Genomic DNA, 15,000 nt, shown 5'->3' with positions numbered 1-15,000 from the left:
AAAATATTGATGCGACTGAGTTTTAATCATTTATTAGCTCGACAAACGCAAAACGTCCACGAAGAAAAGCCGTTGCTAGCGAGTGTATAGCGCTGCTGACTTCAGTGACCCGGATGAGCCGGTGTTTCTGTGTTCTGCTGTTATCTGGGAATAACATAAACTTGACCAATCAGAATCAAGTATTCCACAGAGCCGTGTAATAAAGCATGTTAACTGTCCATGTCCTGTAGCGTTGTTTTATTGGCTTTGTTCTTATTTTAGTAATCATCATAACATGATTTACAGGGGTCATATAATGGTGCTTTTACAAGTTGATTGTACTAGAAATGTGTGTTGGCAGTGCCTGTACACAACCATCATATAATGACAAAAATCCATCCAGTGTTTTTGTTTTAATCTCCTTATCGAGGGAATGCGCGTGACGTCACCGTCAGCTGGAGAGATTGAGGCCACGCCCACTGAGTGGCAAAAAGACTGATTGGTTTTCAGCGTGAATGCCGTGGAAAACACAAAAAACACATCTAAAACGGGAACGAGCTTTGCGATTGACTGTACAACTACATTTGACAAGAAATCGGAGGTATATTTTTTACAGACTGCCGAAAGCTACGGAACAGAGAAGCAAATGGATCACTGCAATTCATAGAAACAACTCGACTCCAGGCAGAGAAGAATGGATTAGCAGTTATCACTGAGCACGTTTACATGCACACCAGTAAGCTGATAACTCACAAATATCAGCTTATTGAAATAACCAGTTTCCGCTGTTTACATGCAAACCAGTAAAACCAATGCAAGTAATGACTTTATTAACAACACACCATGACTTAATTAATAAATCAGGCCATGACCCTGTGTGACGACAAAACAATCATCTGCGTATCTGACTTTAAATTTTTCATTTGTTATGTCGGTTGATGTTAAATAAAGCTTGCAACATGTCAGCGGGAAACTTACAGCTCGTATATTATCCTCTCATGCAGTAACAGATGCAGCGTTTTGACTGAACCACTTCTACTTCTGCACGAGATGAGAGGACATTTTTATAATGTTCTGGGTCATGAAAGAGTCTGCATTTGTGGTATATTTCCTTCTTCCTTTCCTGCAAAACGCTTACTCTGTCTGGATGTGTTTAAATCTGCAATGAGGATGCGTTTCTGTCACATTTCACTCAATAAGCCGACAGAAAGCAGGTTAATGCGTTTACATAATGCGCAATCCGAGTAAGAGGCAAAAAACTACCTGTGTCGACCGGTTTATGCTTAAGCCGGTTATGACCCTATACTCCGATAAAAGAAAACGGGTTTTCGAGTTCACATGACCACATGCGTTGTCGGCTTATTACGCATAATCGGATCTTTTTAAAATAAACTGACAAAAAAACTATAGGGCTACAAGTTTTAGGGCTGGACGATATGATTATAGCCTATATATAACATTGATATTGTGATTACCTGGATTTAGACCTACCTATATTGTATTTATATAAAGCCTTCACAGGCAAATTTGCTTCACGTATTTCCCCTGCGTCGAAATCAAGCACATATAAATGTCAGGAAACATGATGGCTGCATGTCAATATCCATGGATCACTGGATCTTTGGTAGGCCTAAGTTGTAAGGAACACTTTTATCGAGTCCAACCATCGTCTGTTTTACTCTTGTTTTCCGCAGTTTCCCCTATTAAATCCAGTCACGCAGCAGCTCTTTTGCCACTCAGTCCGCTGGGGGGCGGTTCCCCTGGGAAAGTGACGTCAACAATGTATACCCTCTATATGTTTCCCCTGCCTCAAATTGAGCCGTTCTATCTTTTGACGTCACTAAATCGACGCACCTCCCACGATTGTTAATTGGCAGCAGCGTTTCTATGGTTTCAACACAGACCCGCCCTGAGCGAGCTGTCATCGACTCCGCTATTTTTGATACGCTGGAGCAGAATGGTGTCTAAGCGATTGTGGTGTTCTGTTCTTGGCTGTAATAATAAACACAGCAGTCATTTTGGTGTTCCTAAATTCGAACCGCTGAAGACGCAGTGGCTGAGTTTTGTTTTCGTAGGGGAAAATTCCCCACGATCAACGTCAATGCTTTTCGCGCAAAGCGAATCATTTCTGACAGTTGTACCTCACACTGCATAGATAGCGTTACACATCACTGACAAGCGTTACACATCACAGTTACATCAGTAAACACATAGCGTTCATATCTCACTAACGTTACTCTACCCTGCCAGTGCATACAAAGATAGATCAAAGTGACATTACGTTAATCGACCATTCAGGAACGTCCTGTTGGAGCCTTACTCGTCGAACGCCATCTTGTTCCGGGTCCGATTCCGGTTCAAACTGATACGGTTGCACAGATGTTTCCTCAGAGACTCCTGCTGCCATTCTTTCTCCAAAATATACCCTCAACTGTTGTCAAGGCAACACTCGTTGTGTCAAAACGCCCTACAGAACAGAGGGGCGGAGTCAGCAAAGCTCGTTATCATTTAAAGACACATGCACTTAAATGGCGTGCTGAAAGCAGAGCTGTTTTTGACCAGGTAAAATGAGTGTTTTCTTACAATACTAATGAGAATTTTTAATTAAAGTATATTACAAACTTTTCATTTAGACCCTAAAGAATCATATTAACTTGTATAAAAATGGCATTATATGACCCCTTTAAAAGCTTTAAACTAAAAATTCATCCTCTGAAAACTGTTATCATGCAAACAGTATTTTAAAGGAACGGTATAATGCCCCTTTTTACAAGATATAAAATAAGTCTCTGGTGTCACCAGAGTGTGTACAGTATGTGTAGTTTTAGCTCAAAATACCCAATAGATTATTTTGTACAGCATGTAAAAGTTGTTCCTTTTTGAGGGTCAGTAAAAATGCGTTGTTTTGTGTGTGCCTTTAAATGCAAATGAGCTGTTGTTTATGCAAATGTTAGGGTCTGTGATGTCACTAACCCGTGAAGGAGCTCGTGTAGTTCCTACCAGCCGTTTGTAAATGTATAAATGTTTAGTTGCTTTACAGTAAACTAGAACTTTTATAACTTTTACATTTTTAAAGCACTTTCACTTCTGATAACGAATGAATCCCCTAAAAAGAGACCAACCGTACGTCTGTATTTCAAAACATACATGAACTACAACTGTTTATGATCAGATCTGTGTTTAAAAAAGGTTAACTGGTTAATAAATTATATTTTAGTTAGTTTAAATCGCACGAGGTTCATGTTCAGGTTTTAACAGTAAATGCACCTGATGAGAGTTTGTGATCATTATGGTACGAGGATTTAAAGTGATAGCTCACAAAAAAAAACTAAAAAATTATTCTGTCATCATATATTCAGCTAAATGTCATTCCAAACCGGTTACACTTTTAATGTTGGTAACACAATTGTTTTGCTTTTGTATGTATGGTTTACACAATGAAAGTCAGTGGAAACTGAAACAGATTATCAACATTCTCCACAGTATCTTCTTCTTTTGTGTTCAGCAGAAGAAAGAAAGTGCAACAGGTTTGGAACAACATGAGGGGATTTTCTTTTTTGGATGGACTGTTTCTTTAAGCTAACATGTGATCTAGCTCTCTGTGGATATAGCTTTCTGATCACACACACACACACACACACACACACACACACACACACACACACACACACACACACACACACACACACACACACACACACACACACACACACTCATAAAACTCTGTCGTTTATATTCTACTGTGCAAAAATGTGTTGTATCGTTTTATCTCATATATCTGTCAATATGACATAATATGAAGTCAGAGTTACGCAGGAGCCAGAGGGTTTTATCAGTAATGTGTAATATTTGCTCTCTGTATCAGTGTGTGTTTCTGTAGCTTTAGGCTGTAGTTAACGTTACTTCACCTGTAATTGTTCTTCAGCTTCAGGCCTCATCGCTCTGGTTATTTCACTCAAGCGTCTGTTTTCCAGGAATCCTGATGATGTAAATCAGTTTTCAGTATCTCTTCCTTATTCTTTTGTTGTAAATATCATGTTTGAGCTGAGTCAGCAGTGTAAAATATTATTAAAATCCCCCTGTGGTGTAAATGTGTAGTCTTTCTAAATATTCTCCATGTGATTGGGTGCGTGGGTTATGGAAACCTATTTCTACCATGGAAATACATAAATAAATAAGTAAAAAAAGGTAATTGTGACTTCTTATCCCACTATTCTAACTTTTGTTCTGAGATAAAAAGTTGCAGTTATCTTTAAAGTCCTCCTGCGGTGAAAATCCAGCTTTTAATGTTGTTTATGTGTCTATGTGGTGTTTTTAATACGCTTTAAGACAAACCATGTGTAAAGTCGCAGCATTGCTGAGTATTTTCTCCTTAAAAGAACATTTTTAAGGATTTAAAAAAAACACGGTTTGAAATCGCTGGTGTTTCTGACGTCACAAACGACCTCGTAACCAATCAGAACAACGAGTGATCGTCAACGAGTGGATCTCTGAGTGAGTCAGTGAGTGGAGGCGGGGCTCATTTGCATATTCATAGAACCACGCATGCTAAATGTGGCAAGGGTGTCCAGTTACATTCAAGCTGTTTTAAGACATTAAAAAATAAACATTTAAATGTGTAATTTTGATGATCAAAGATGAGTTACCTACACGGGGACTTTAAAACAAAGATCCGTTCATCTGGATATCAGCCGGAAAACATCAGCCGAACCTGCAAATGACAGCCTTTTTCTTTTGTGTGTCAAACACCTGATGTGCTTTCATATCTATTATATCTATTACTTTCTCTCTCTCTCAGATCCGGAATGGGGCTCTTGTTCTTTGGGAGTCTTTATTTGCCTGGCCTGCTCCGGAGTCCATCGCAGTATTCCCAGCATCGGAAAAGTCAAATCCCTCCGACTCTCACGCTGGGAGGATTCAGAAGTTCAGGTGTTCACAACGTTTCTGTAAACCTTTCTGTTCTGAGAGTAACCACAGTCTGTCTTTGTTGACCTTCAGACCTGTATCAGCGTTAATTTAGTATACTGTTATAATATTTAATAATGTTATGAATTAGCTATTAATTAGTAATTAATATTTATATTTATATTTAATAGTACAGGCTATTAATAGTACAGCATTTTATTTCAGCTTTAACTCAATTAACATAAATGGGTTTGAATTGGTTTACTTTAGTTTTGGTTAACAATAACATCATTAGCTGCATTTGCATGGACTCTAATACCCCGATTGTAATCGGACTAATCAAAAGTCACATGTTATCACATCAGTTGGAATGAATTGGCTTTAAATCCCTTTAAATGTCATTCAGATTATAAGAGGTGCTTTAAACCTCTTCTTTTCCGTTCCATAGGACATGTAAACCGAAACTGGAAAGTTCTGCTTCATTGCCGTCTTCCGCTAGTTCTCTGTCTAACGGGGTCCCTCAAGGCTCTGTCCTCGGACCTCTTCTTATCAATATTTATTTGTTACTCCTTGGTCATATTATCTGTTTTCATGGTCTGAGCTACCATTGTGATGCTCCCCAGCCAGCAATAGCGTCATTTCACCGTCTAGGTTAACAGACCCGATTTAGCCCGGGCTATGAGTAACACACTTCTAGCCAAAATAACCTTGAATTTACATGCCGTTTTGCCAATCTTGCAATATATATATATATATATATATATGATATTCCATCATGTGAGCAAAGTAAACAGTGATTACAAGGTGTTTAGTTCCATTTCTTCACTCATTTAATTTCTTTATCTAATTGATGACTTGTCTATTCTTGGGCGATGCTTTAGACGTCTATTACAGTTTCACTGACAGCCCAGATTTTGCCTTGTTTTAGCCTAGACGTCTGGGCTGTGTTTGGACGCTATTAGACGTTTTTAAACGCACAAGCACTTGCTGGCTGATGACCTGCAGATTTACGCATCCGCTCGCTTCGCTTCTTTATTTTGCGTTCATGTAAACACTGTTCGGATTCGTCAATCGGATTCGAGTGATTTTACATTCCGACTGAAACAAAAAGTGTCCATTTAATCGTAGCTAATGATCTGCATAATGGTATTTTCCATGCAAAGTTTAAAAACTTCATGCAGTTCCCTTTCGAGGGAACTCGCGATGCGTCAACGACGCTTTGGGAACGCTCCCAGCGTGAATGCGTCTGAAGCATCTATGTCAACTAGTCCAATGGAAGGAATGAATGTCACGGGCGGGTGACGTCATGACCAGGAAGTGATAAAAGAGCATCCGGTGCAAACCGGCATTAGCTTCTGTTGCCTCAGCAAGCGATCTGTGTCAAACTGTCTGTTATATTTACTGTTGTCTGTCTGATATATATATTTATGGAAACTAAACAATTGCACAAACTCTGTGTTCTCCCTGCTCGCGCTATTTAACGAGTAGGGACACACACGAGCTTTGTGTGATGTGTTTGGGAGTAGAGCATGCGGTATCAGCCTCCGAGGGGGCTGATTGCCAACATTGTGAGAAGCTTTCGCTTCGCATGCTCCGCTCCCGCCTGTCACTTTTCGAGGAAAGTGGCCGGGCTCGCAATTCTCAGGGTGACAGGTCCGGAGAATGCATTCCTGTGGATCGCGAATAGGATCTCTTTACGGGGTTGGAGACGGGTCCGCGGATCTTATCTCCTCCCTTTCCACGAGGGATCCAGTGCTCTCTCGCCGGTCTCGGAAGCCCGCGCTGCGGTCTCTTCCGCCCGGGGAGAGAGAGAAATCAATGCTTCAGTGCTCTACCTCCGAGGAGGTAGATGTGCTGGGCATTGAAAGTGACACAATCATGGGGGAAGTGAATTTGCCATCTCTTTCCCCAGCGTATGAGAAATATATATAGCCTATATATATATATATGATAGTTTATATATTATATATAAAATAAAGTGAATATATATAAAAAATATATATAAAAAATAATAAGCTGGTGGAAGTGTTTACTAAGGCTGTAGATAAATTAAATATTTATGGCCAGCAGAAATAAGGGGGCACTCGTCCTAAAAATAAAATAAATTAAACGAGTTTCCTTCCCTCTATTTTTCCACCTCCATCACGGGGCCTTCCATTTTTCCCGATCTGCACAGCGAGCTGTCTAGATCATGGAAAAAGCCTTACTCCTCTTGTCTTTTAGCCCCACATTCATGTATATTCAGATATTTGGGGGTTAAGAGGGTATGGCTATGGGGCAATACCCCGGGTAGAACAGACGCTTGCGAGCTATCTGTCTCCCGGTTCAGTATCGTACCTGAAGGCGTCGGCTTCTCTCACTAAACCATTAAAGAAAACTATTTTTTAATCTAGTGGGAAAAGCATATATGGCAGTGGGTCTAGCATGGGCCTGCTTGCACACCATAGCAGTGCTACAAGCATATCAGGCTGACCTGCTGCGGTATTTGGACAGAAGTGAGGGAGTTTGGCCCGATGGGGTTTGAGAACTCCGTCGGGCCACAGATTTATCTCTCAGGCATGGCAGCCCTTGTGGTCACTGAGAGACACCTCTGGCTCAATTTGATGGGAATCATAGAGAAAGATACAAGATAATCTCTCCCTCGCTATGTCCAACCCCCTGGGGCTGCTGGGCGTGAGCAGCTCCAGCTGTCTAGTTTCTCATACACAACACAGCAGCCAAAGCCTTCAAAGCAGAAGCCGGATCCGAGGACCGTTCTTCACGCTGAGAAGGCTGCGGCTCAAAAGAAAAGGTCTGGCGCCACCGGCGTCAGACCGGTGAGGGCAGCCCCAACCGGGGTGGAATGGTGTACACCTCATTATACGGTGCCCTTTCCATCTCGGTGCCCTCAGGGGACCGTTCTGCCAACCCCGCCACCCTTGGTGCTTCGGGGCGCAGCGGTCTCCAGCGAGCTTCTGGCGCAGCGTCAACTCGACATTGCGTCGGAATGCGCCCTCTGAGGGGGGTTCGAAAACAGTCAGTTCGGGTGGTTCCTGCCAGTATGCTTCAGGTCCCCGAACTGGCTGTCTTTATTACACCAGAGGCCAGCCTCGAGGGGCTGGTTCCCTTGGTAGATTTTCTGGCAGCGCGGAAGCTACTGCCAAATATATCTCTATGGGTCCTGCAGTTAGTAGTAAGAGGCAGATTTGGTTCTCGTCCTCCAGGCTACAACGGGGTGTTGCTCACGTTAGTGCATTCCGAGCAGGCTCTGGTAATGGAGCAAGAGGTAAAGGCCCTGTTAGCAAAGAAAGCTATAGAGCAGGTGTACTCACCCGACATTGCGTCGGGTCTTTACAGTCGTTATCTCATTGTTCCAAAAAAGGATGGAGAGCTGCGTCACATACTAGATCTTCGTCTGTTGGAGTGTTTGGTGCTGGAACTCAAGTCCAAAATGCTGACACTCAAACAGATCGTGACTCAAATCAGATCCGAGGACTGGTTTGTCACGATAGATCTAAAAGACGCATACTTCCATATCTCCATCCTCCCTCAGCACAGGAGGTTCCTGAGGTTTTCTTTGGGGCAAAGAACACCAGTATCAGGCACTTCCTTTCGGTCTAGCTCTATCACCCCGCACATTCACGAAGCGTGTAGACGCAGCTCTGGCCCCGCCAGGCTGCAGTGCATATGCATTCTGAATTGCATAGATGACTGGCTGATTCTAGCGGAATCAGAACAGTTAGCGGTTCGGCACCGAGGTGTCGTTCTCGCTCCTATGCAGATGTTGGGGTTGAGGCTCAATGCCAAGAAGAGTGTGCTTTCTCCAGTACAGAGAACCACTTTCCTTGGTGTGGTATGGGATTCAGTGACGATGCGGGCCACTCTGTCGCCCGTTCGTGTAGCTGCTATCCTAACAGCCACAAAAGAGCTGAGGCTAGGCCAGTCACGCACTGTAAAACAGTTAGAGAGACTGTTGGGTCTTGTGACAGCAGCGTCCAACGGGATAACTTTTGGCCTGCTGTACATGAGACCTTTACAGTGGTGGCTCAGGACCAGAGGGTTCTCCCCGAGGGGAAACCCACTTCGTATGATCAAGATCATGCGGCGGTGTCTCCGCACCTTGGTTATATGGAGGAAACACTGGTTCTTAACCCAGGGTCCGGTGTTGGGAGCTCTTTGCCATCGAGTTGTGATCTCGACAGATGCTTCCCTCACCGGCTGGGGAGCGGTATTGGAAGGCCGCTCAGCTCAGGGCTTGTGGAGGAGTCATCATCTCTCTTGGCACATGAATTGCCTAGAGATGATGGTCGTCTTCAATGCGTTGAGACATCTCCTCCCAGACCTGAGGGGCCATCATGTGTTGTTCTTGACTGTTAGGCCTCAGGGCAGCAGCGTCCAATGTGATACCCTTTGACCTGCTGTACGTGAGACCTTTACAGAGGTGGCTCAGGACCAGAGGGTTCTCCCTGAGGGGAAACCCACTCCTTACGATCAAGATCACGCGGCAGTATCCCCGCGCCTTGGTTATATGGAGGAAACTCTGGTTCTTGACCCACAGACAACACGTTGGTGGCCTCTTATTTTGGTCCCTCAAGAAATTACGCTGTCTGAGGGCAGTGTATATTCCAGGGGGGGCCAGAATATTGGAGCAGACACCCTGTCGAGGCAGGGGCTGAGGCCAGGGGACTCCACCCCGAGGCGGTGGAGCAAATATGGGAGTTTTACGGCCAGGCAGAAGTGGATTTGTTCTCGTCTCAGCATACGACGCACTGTCCACTCTGGTTATCCCTCACTCAACCAGTCCCCTCGGGGCTGGATGCTATGGTGCAGACGTGGCCGAGGCTACGTCTGTACGCATTTCCCTCCGTTGCTCTGCTCCCAGGAGTTCTGGAGTGAATCCGCCAGGATGGAATAAGCCTATTTAGTAGCACCACCCTGGCCGAGCTGAATTTGGTTTGCGGACCTAATTTTCTCCTCGACGGACCTCCCTTGGAGGTCCCGATCAGGAGAGACCTTCTGTCTCAGGCAGGGGATGCAATATTGCACCCCCGGCAGGGGATTTGGGAACTGTGGGTTTGGCCTCTGAGGGGGCCCAACTCATAGAGAGTGGTCTCTCAACCGAGGTTGTTTAGACCATTCTAAGCTCCAGAGCTCCCGCTACGAGGAAACTATATTCACTATTTCGAGAGTTTTTCACTTCTTGGTGTTACCAGCGTCAGTGGGATCCGGTTAACTGTTCAGTAAACACAGTATTCGAGTTTCCGCAAGAACGCTTTGTATCAGGTCTATGTCCTTCCACGCTTAAGGTATAATATGTGTGGCGGCCATTGCGGCTTTCCACGCCCTGGTGGGTAGTACATTTTTGGGTCGAGACCCCCTGATCACTCGTTTCCTTCGTGGCACTTTGAGGCATGCAACTTGCACTAAGGTGCTGGCTTGGGACCTTGCAATAGTTCTAGAAGGCCTATCTGGGGCTCCCTTCGAGCCCTTAGATTTGGTCTCAGAGAAGTTCCTTTCTTTTAAGACTATTTTCTGCTAGCTATTTCGTCCCTATAAGAGTCAGACCTTCAGGCCCTTTCGGTCCCCACCTGCCTTGAGTGCACCGGGATGGCCAAGGCAATCTTACCCGAAACATGGATATGTTCCAAAGGTGCCTACCATTATTCCGAGGCCTATTGTGCTGCAGGTTTCTGTCCTCCCCCATTTTTCGGACCAGGAAAAGCTGAACCTCTTGTGCCAGTGCGAGCACTGGACACTTATGTTCATCGGACTTCTCTGTCGAGAAAATCCAACCTATTGAGCATATAGATAGTCGAGACTATTCTTCTTGCTTGTGAGTCTTCTGGCCAACCATTTGGTGGTCAGGGCTCATTCCACTAGGAGTATGGCTTCTAAGCGTATTATCTGGAGTTCTCTCCAAGACGTTTGTGATGCGGCGGGCTGGTCCTCACCGCTCACATTCATGAGGTTTTACAGCTTGGACCTGGATGCTGCCCCAGGATCCCAGGTGCTTGGTGCAGTGTGACAACAGGCTGACACTCAGGCATTTGAAAGTCTGGCGTTTTGGGTATTCTCGTTCCCAAAGCGTCGTTGACGCATCGCGAGTTCCCTCGAAAGGGAACGTCTCAGGTTACGACTGTAACCATAGTTCCCTGAGAAAGGGAACGAGACGATGCGTCACCCTGCCATACTTCCTGCATCCCTGTGATCGGCTTGCTTCGGCAATTTTTGAAGCTAATGCCGGTTTGCACCGGATGCTCTTTTATCACTTCCTGGTCATGACGTCACCCGCCCGTGACATTCATTCCTTCCATTGGACTAGTTGACATAGATACTTCAGACGCATTCACGCTGGGAGCGTTCCCAAAGCGTCGTTGACGCATCGTCTCGTTCCCTTTCTCAGGGAACTATGGTTACAGTCGTAACCTGAGACGTTTTTCTCCACACTAGAACAGTTCATATAGACCATGAAGATCAGTGACGATCATCAGACTTTAATTTCAGTTTATTCCTCACACAAAGTGTCATATGACTTCAGAAGACATGAGTCAAATGAACTTTATGATGCTTTTCCCTCTCCAGTCGTGGTCATTATGAACTGTTACTGAAACTTAAAGCAGATGCATGAAGATTCTTCTGTTGTGTTAAACAGAGAACACAGGTTTAAAACTAAAGTTGCATGAGCTTTAAACAATAAATAAATAATAAAAACGATGTGTTTGCAAATATCATGTGATTGACCTTAAATAAATGCATGTTTTATTATTTTTAGTTCATGTCTGAGCATGGGAATGACACCATGAAGGCCGTTTATGAGGCTGCTGTTCCTGTTTACTACTACAAGCCCACACACAGAGACTGCCAGTGAGTTACCATGGCAACATGCCAGATCTCCACCAGCACATTATGATCACAACCTGATGCCAGAAACCATAGCATCACTTGTCAGTCTTTCTGGAACGACTAGATATGGAAATATCCTCTCAAATACCATTGTATCATGTTCTTCAGCCTGAGGAAACCTCTAAAATGCTCTGGCGGACATTATTTTCATATATTTAATTATTTATTATATATTTATATATATTATTTCAACTTTAGGGCACTTAACTGAGATTATTTAGCTGTAATGATAATTAATTTAGCTGATCGGTGGGCTTCAGAGAGTCAGGAGTGCATGCATGTCTATCTTTGAAGCTAGAACTAGACATCTATGAGTAGATCTGTATATTTCACTTAGTTATAATCGTTTTAATTCTTCTAATTAAACCACAATAAACTGCAGTTGGTCACTTTGCATGTTGATCCGATGATCTTTTCCTTCTGTCTGGATGTGTTTTGGCCAGAACGATCTGTAAAATGGGTCAAAAGATTATCTAATTTAGCATTTTAATCATTTATCTCAAGTGACTAAAATACACACTTTTCGCTTTAATATTCACATGCATTTAAACCTTAAATCTGGATGTTGAGTGTAAAAAAAGCTAAAGGAAATGTAAACACGTGATCGGATTGCAAACGAAACTGGAAAGTTCTTCCGCTTTAACGCCGTCCCTCAAGGCTCAGTCCTCGGACCTCTTCTCTTCAATTTTTATTTATTTTTATTCAATGTTTATTTATTTTATTTGTAACTTAATTTATTTGTCTACTTGTATAACTGTTCGTAAATGAAAGAGGTAACATTTTACAATAAGGTTCATTAGTTAACATTAGTTATTGTATTTACTAGAATTAACTAACAATGAGCAATACATTTGTTACAAGATTTTTTAATCTTTGTTAATGTTAGTTGATACAAATGCAGCTGTTCATGTTAGTTCACAGTGCATTAACTGATGTTAACAAATACAACCTTTGATTTTAATAATGTATTAGTAAATGTTGAAAATTAATATGAACTAAGATTAATAAATGCTGTAGAAGTATTGTTCATTCTTAGTTCATGTTATCTAAGGTAGTTAACTAATGTTAACTAATAAAGTGTTACCATAAAATAATTAAAAAACAAAATGCAGAAATAGCATTAAGACATTAGGAATTTAAACAGAATACAGCTAACGGCCGGCATCTGTCATGATGTGCACTACCACTAGAAATAATCCTTATTCATCCCAGTTTGCTAAAACAATCGTTTACAGTCAATAAACTTATTCTGAAATATTTCTGTGGCGAACAGGACGGCCGAGGGACGTGAGAGAACGGCGCGAGGCCGGTGGTGCGATTGCTAATGAGCAACACCTGTGAAGCACACCGGTCTCGCATCTCTCACGGAGGAGCGGAAGCATAAAGGAGGAGCGACGACGTTGATGATCGAGAGAGATCAATCAAAACTAACTTTAGCTGGAAAAAACATTTTTCAAGAACCACTATAAAACTAAAACAATCTCTGTTTCCTTAAATTATGTTTATCTCTGTGAAGCTGCTTTGAAACAATCTACATTGTTAAAAGCGCTATATAAATGAGGATGACTTGACTTGAGAGGAACAGGCCTGTATTTTAGTTGTGTTTTTGTATTTGTATTTTACTTTAGCCAGCAGTCATCCGCGAGGGGCTGCTGGCAGTTATATTTATTTTCGGTAGCCAGCAGTCGTCCGCGAGGGGCTGCTGGCGGTATTTTGGTTTGTTTGTTTTATTTTAAATAAAGTTTATTTAATTTTTCGCCGGTTCCCGCCTCCTTCTTCCCTGAACATTGCTACACCGGTGCCGAAACCCAGGAAGAGGGAGGAACGCGCTGTGGGGAATCCGCGGTGCCATCGAGCAGTGTGCGCGAGTCGCCGCCGCTCGCCGTGGGCCGGAGCCTGCCGCCATCCGCCGGGTAGGGGAGGAGCAGGGAGCGGGGGACTCGCGGCCATGGACGCTTGAGGCGATGCGCTGGAGTGAGTTGCCGGGGGGACGGTCGAGCTCGCTGCCGGCCGCCTGGGAGTTGGAGGGGCGGCTGCCGTCCGGGACGAAGCGGGGGAGTCGCCGCCGCTCGCCGTGGGCCGGAGCCTGCTGCCGTCCACCAGAAAAAGGGGAGGAGCAGGGAGCGGGGGAATCCTACCGTCTACCCTAAAGCCCAAGGAGCCGTCACCGTCCACCGGGCGGCGGAGGAGCGTCGAGCTGTCCACCGAGGGCTACCCAGCGTCACGACCAGGCACCGCGGAGGAGATCGCCCAGCTGGTGGGGGACCAGATGGCAGCGCCTTGTGGGAACCGGACCATTTTTATTTTTTTTTCTCTCTCCCCTCTCTCGATCTGTCGCTCCTCGTGCTTCCGTCTCCGTTTCCCTCGGCTTGACGGTCCATACCCCCCAGGGATCGCCGCCGCCGGGGGGGGGAGTAGGCACAGGCTCGTGGGTACCCCCCGGCCTGTGAGGGGCGATGGGGTATGTGGCGAACAGGACGGCCGAGGGACGTGAGAGAACGGCGCGAGGCCGGTGGTGCGATTGCTAATGAGCAACACCTGTGTAGCACACCGGTCTCGCATCTCTCACGGAGGAGCGGAAGCATAAAGGAGGAGCGACGACGTTGATGATCGAGAGAGGAACAGGCCTTTATTTCAGTTGTGTTTTTGTATTTGTATTTTACTTTAGCCAGCAGTCGTCCGCCAGGGGCTGCTGGCAGTTATATTTATTTTCGGTAGCCAGCAGTCGTCCGCGAGGGGCTGCTGGCGGTATTTTGGTTTGTTTGTTTTATTTTAAATAAAGTTTATTTAATTGTTCGCCGGTTCCCGCCTCCTTCTTCCCTGAACATTGCTACAATATCTTATTCTGATATAACGTATCCTCGTAAGCCGCAGTACGAGGTTATGAGACGATCAGACGAGACTAATCTGTACTAGACTAGAAGCTGAACTAGTGCAGGTGTAAATGACTCTCTCAGGGTGTTATTGTGGCCAGGATGAGTGTGACTGATGTAAGTGTGTGTTTCAGGGTTCTGAAGGAGCAGTGGATTCGGGCCAAGTACGAGAGGCAGGAGTTCATCGAGGACGGCAAGAAGCCGCACTATGAGGACGGTACGTGTGCGTCTGATTCTCACAACACCCCGTTTCTGTTTCCCGCTTGATGATTGACATGCTCGTTGGCCAATCACAGACCCGAGAGACGGCATGCTGATGAAGAGGGGGCGGGACAACGGACAGTTTCTCAACAGGCGATTT

At 44.5% G+C, this 15,000-nt stretch overlaps 2 protein-coding genes across 2 annotated transcripts in view; one reads left to right on the top strand and one right to left on the bottom strand.

Moving 5' to 3' along the window:
- Window positions 1–15,000, bottom strand: part of lgals2b (lectin, galactoside-binding, soluble, 2b) — a 140,711-nt gene that overhangs the window by 107,000 nt on the left and 18,711 nt on the right. The gene's annotated exons all lie outside the window — the stretch shown is intronic.
- LOC143751431 (arf-GAP with dual PH domain-containing protein 1) overlaps window positions 1–15,000 on the top strand; it is a 31,544-nt gene that overhangs the window by 8,959 nt on the left and 7,585 nt on the right. The window contains exons 2-5 of the mRNA XM_077244031.1: window positions 4,778–4,908; window positions 11,636–11,727; window positions 14,774–14,856; window positions 14,936–15,000. The exon at window positions 14,936–15,000 is cut by the window's right edge and continues 48 nt beyond it. Of these exons, the coding sequence (XP_077100146.1) occupies window positions 4,778–4,908; window positions 11,636–11,727; window positions 14,774–14,856; window positions 14,936–15,000 (371 nt within the window). The remainder of the gene's footprint in view (window positions 1–4,777; window positions 4,909–11,635; window positions 11,728–14,773; window positions 14,857–14,935) is intronic.

This window comes from Siphateles boraxobius, unplaced genomic scaffold (assembly GCF_051911475.1).
Source record: "Siphateles boraxobius isolate OS27281-9 unplaced genomic scaffold, OSU_SipBor_1 258, whole genome shotgun sequence".
Lineage (NCBI taxonomy): Eukaryota > Metazoa > Chordata > Actinopteri > Cypriniformes > Leuciscidae > Siphateles > Siphateles boraxobius.
The sequence above is the reverse complement of the archived record's forward strand: the minus strand, read 5'-3'. Positions and strand labels throughout refer to the sequence as shown.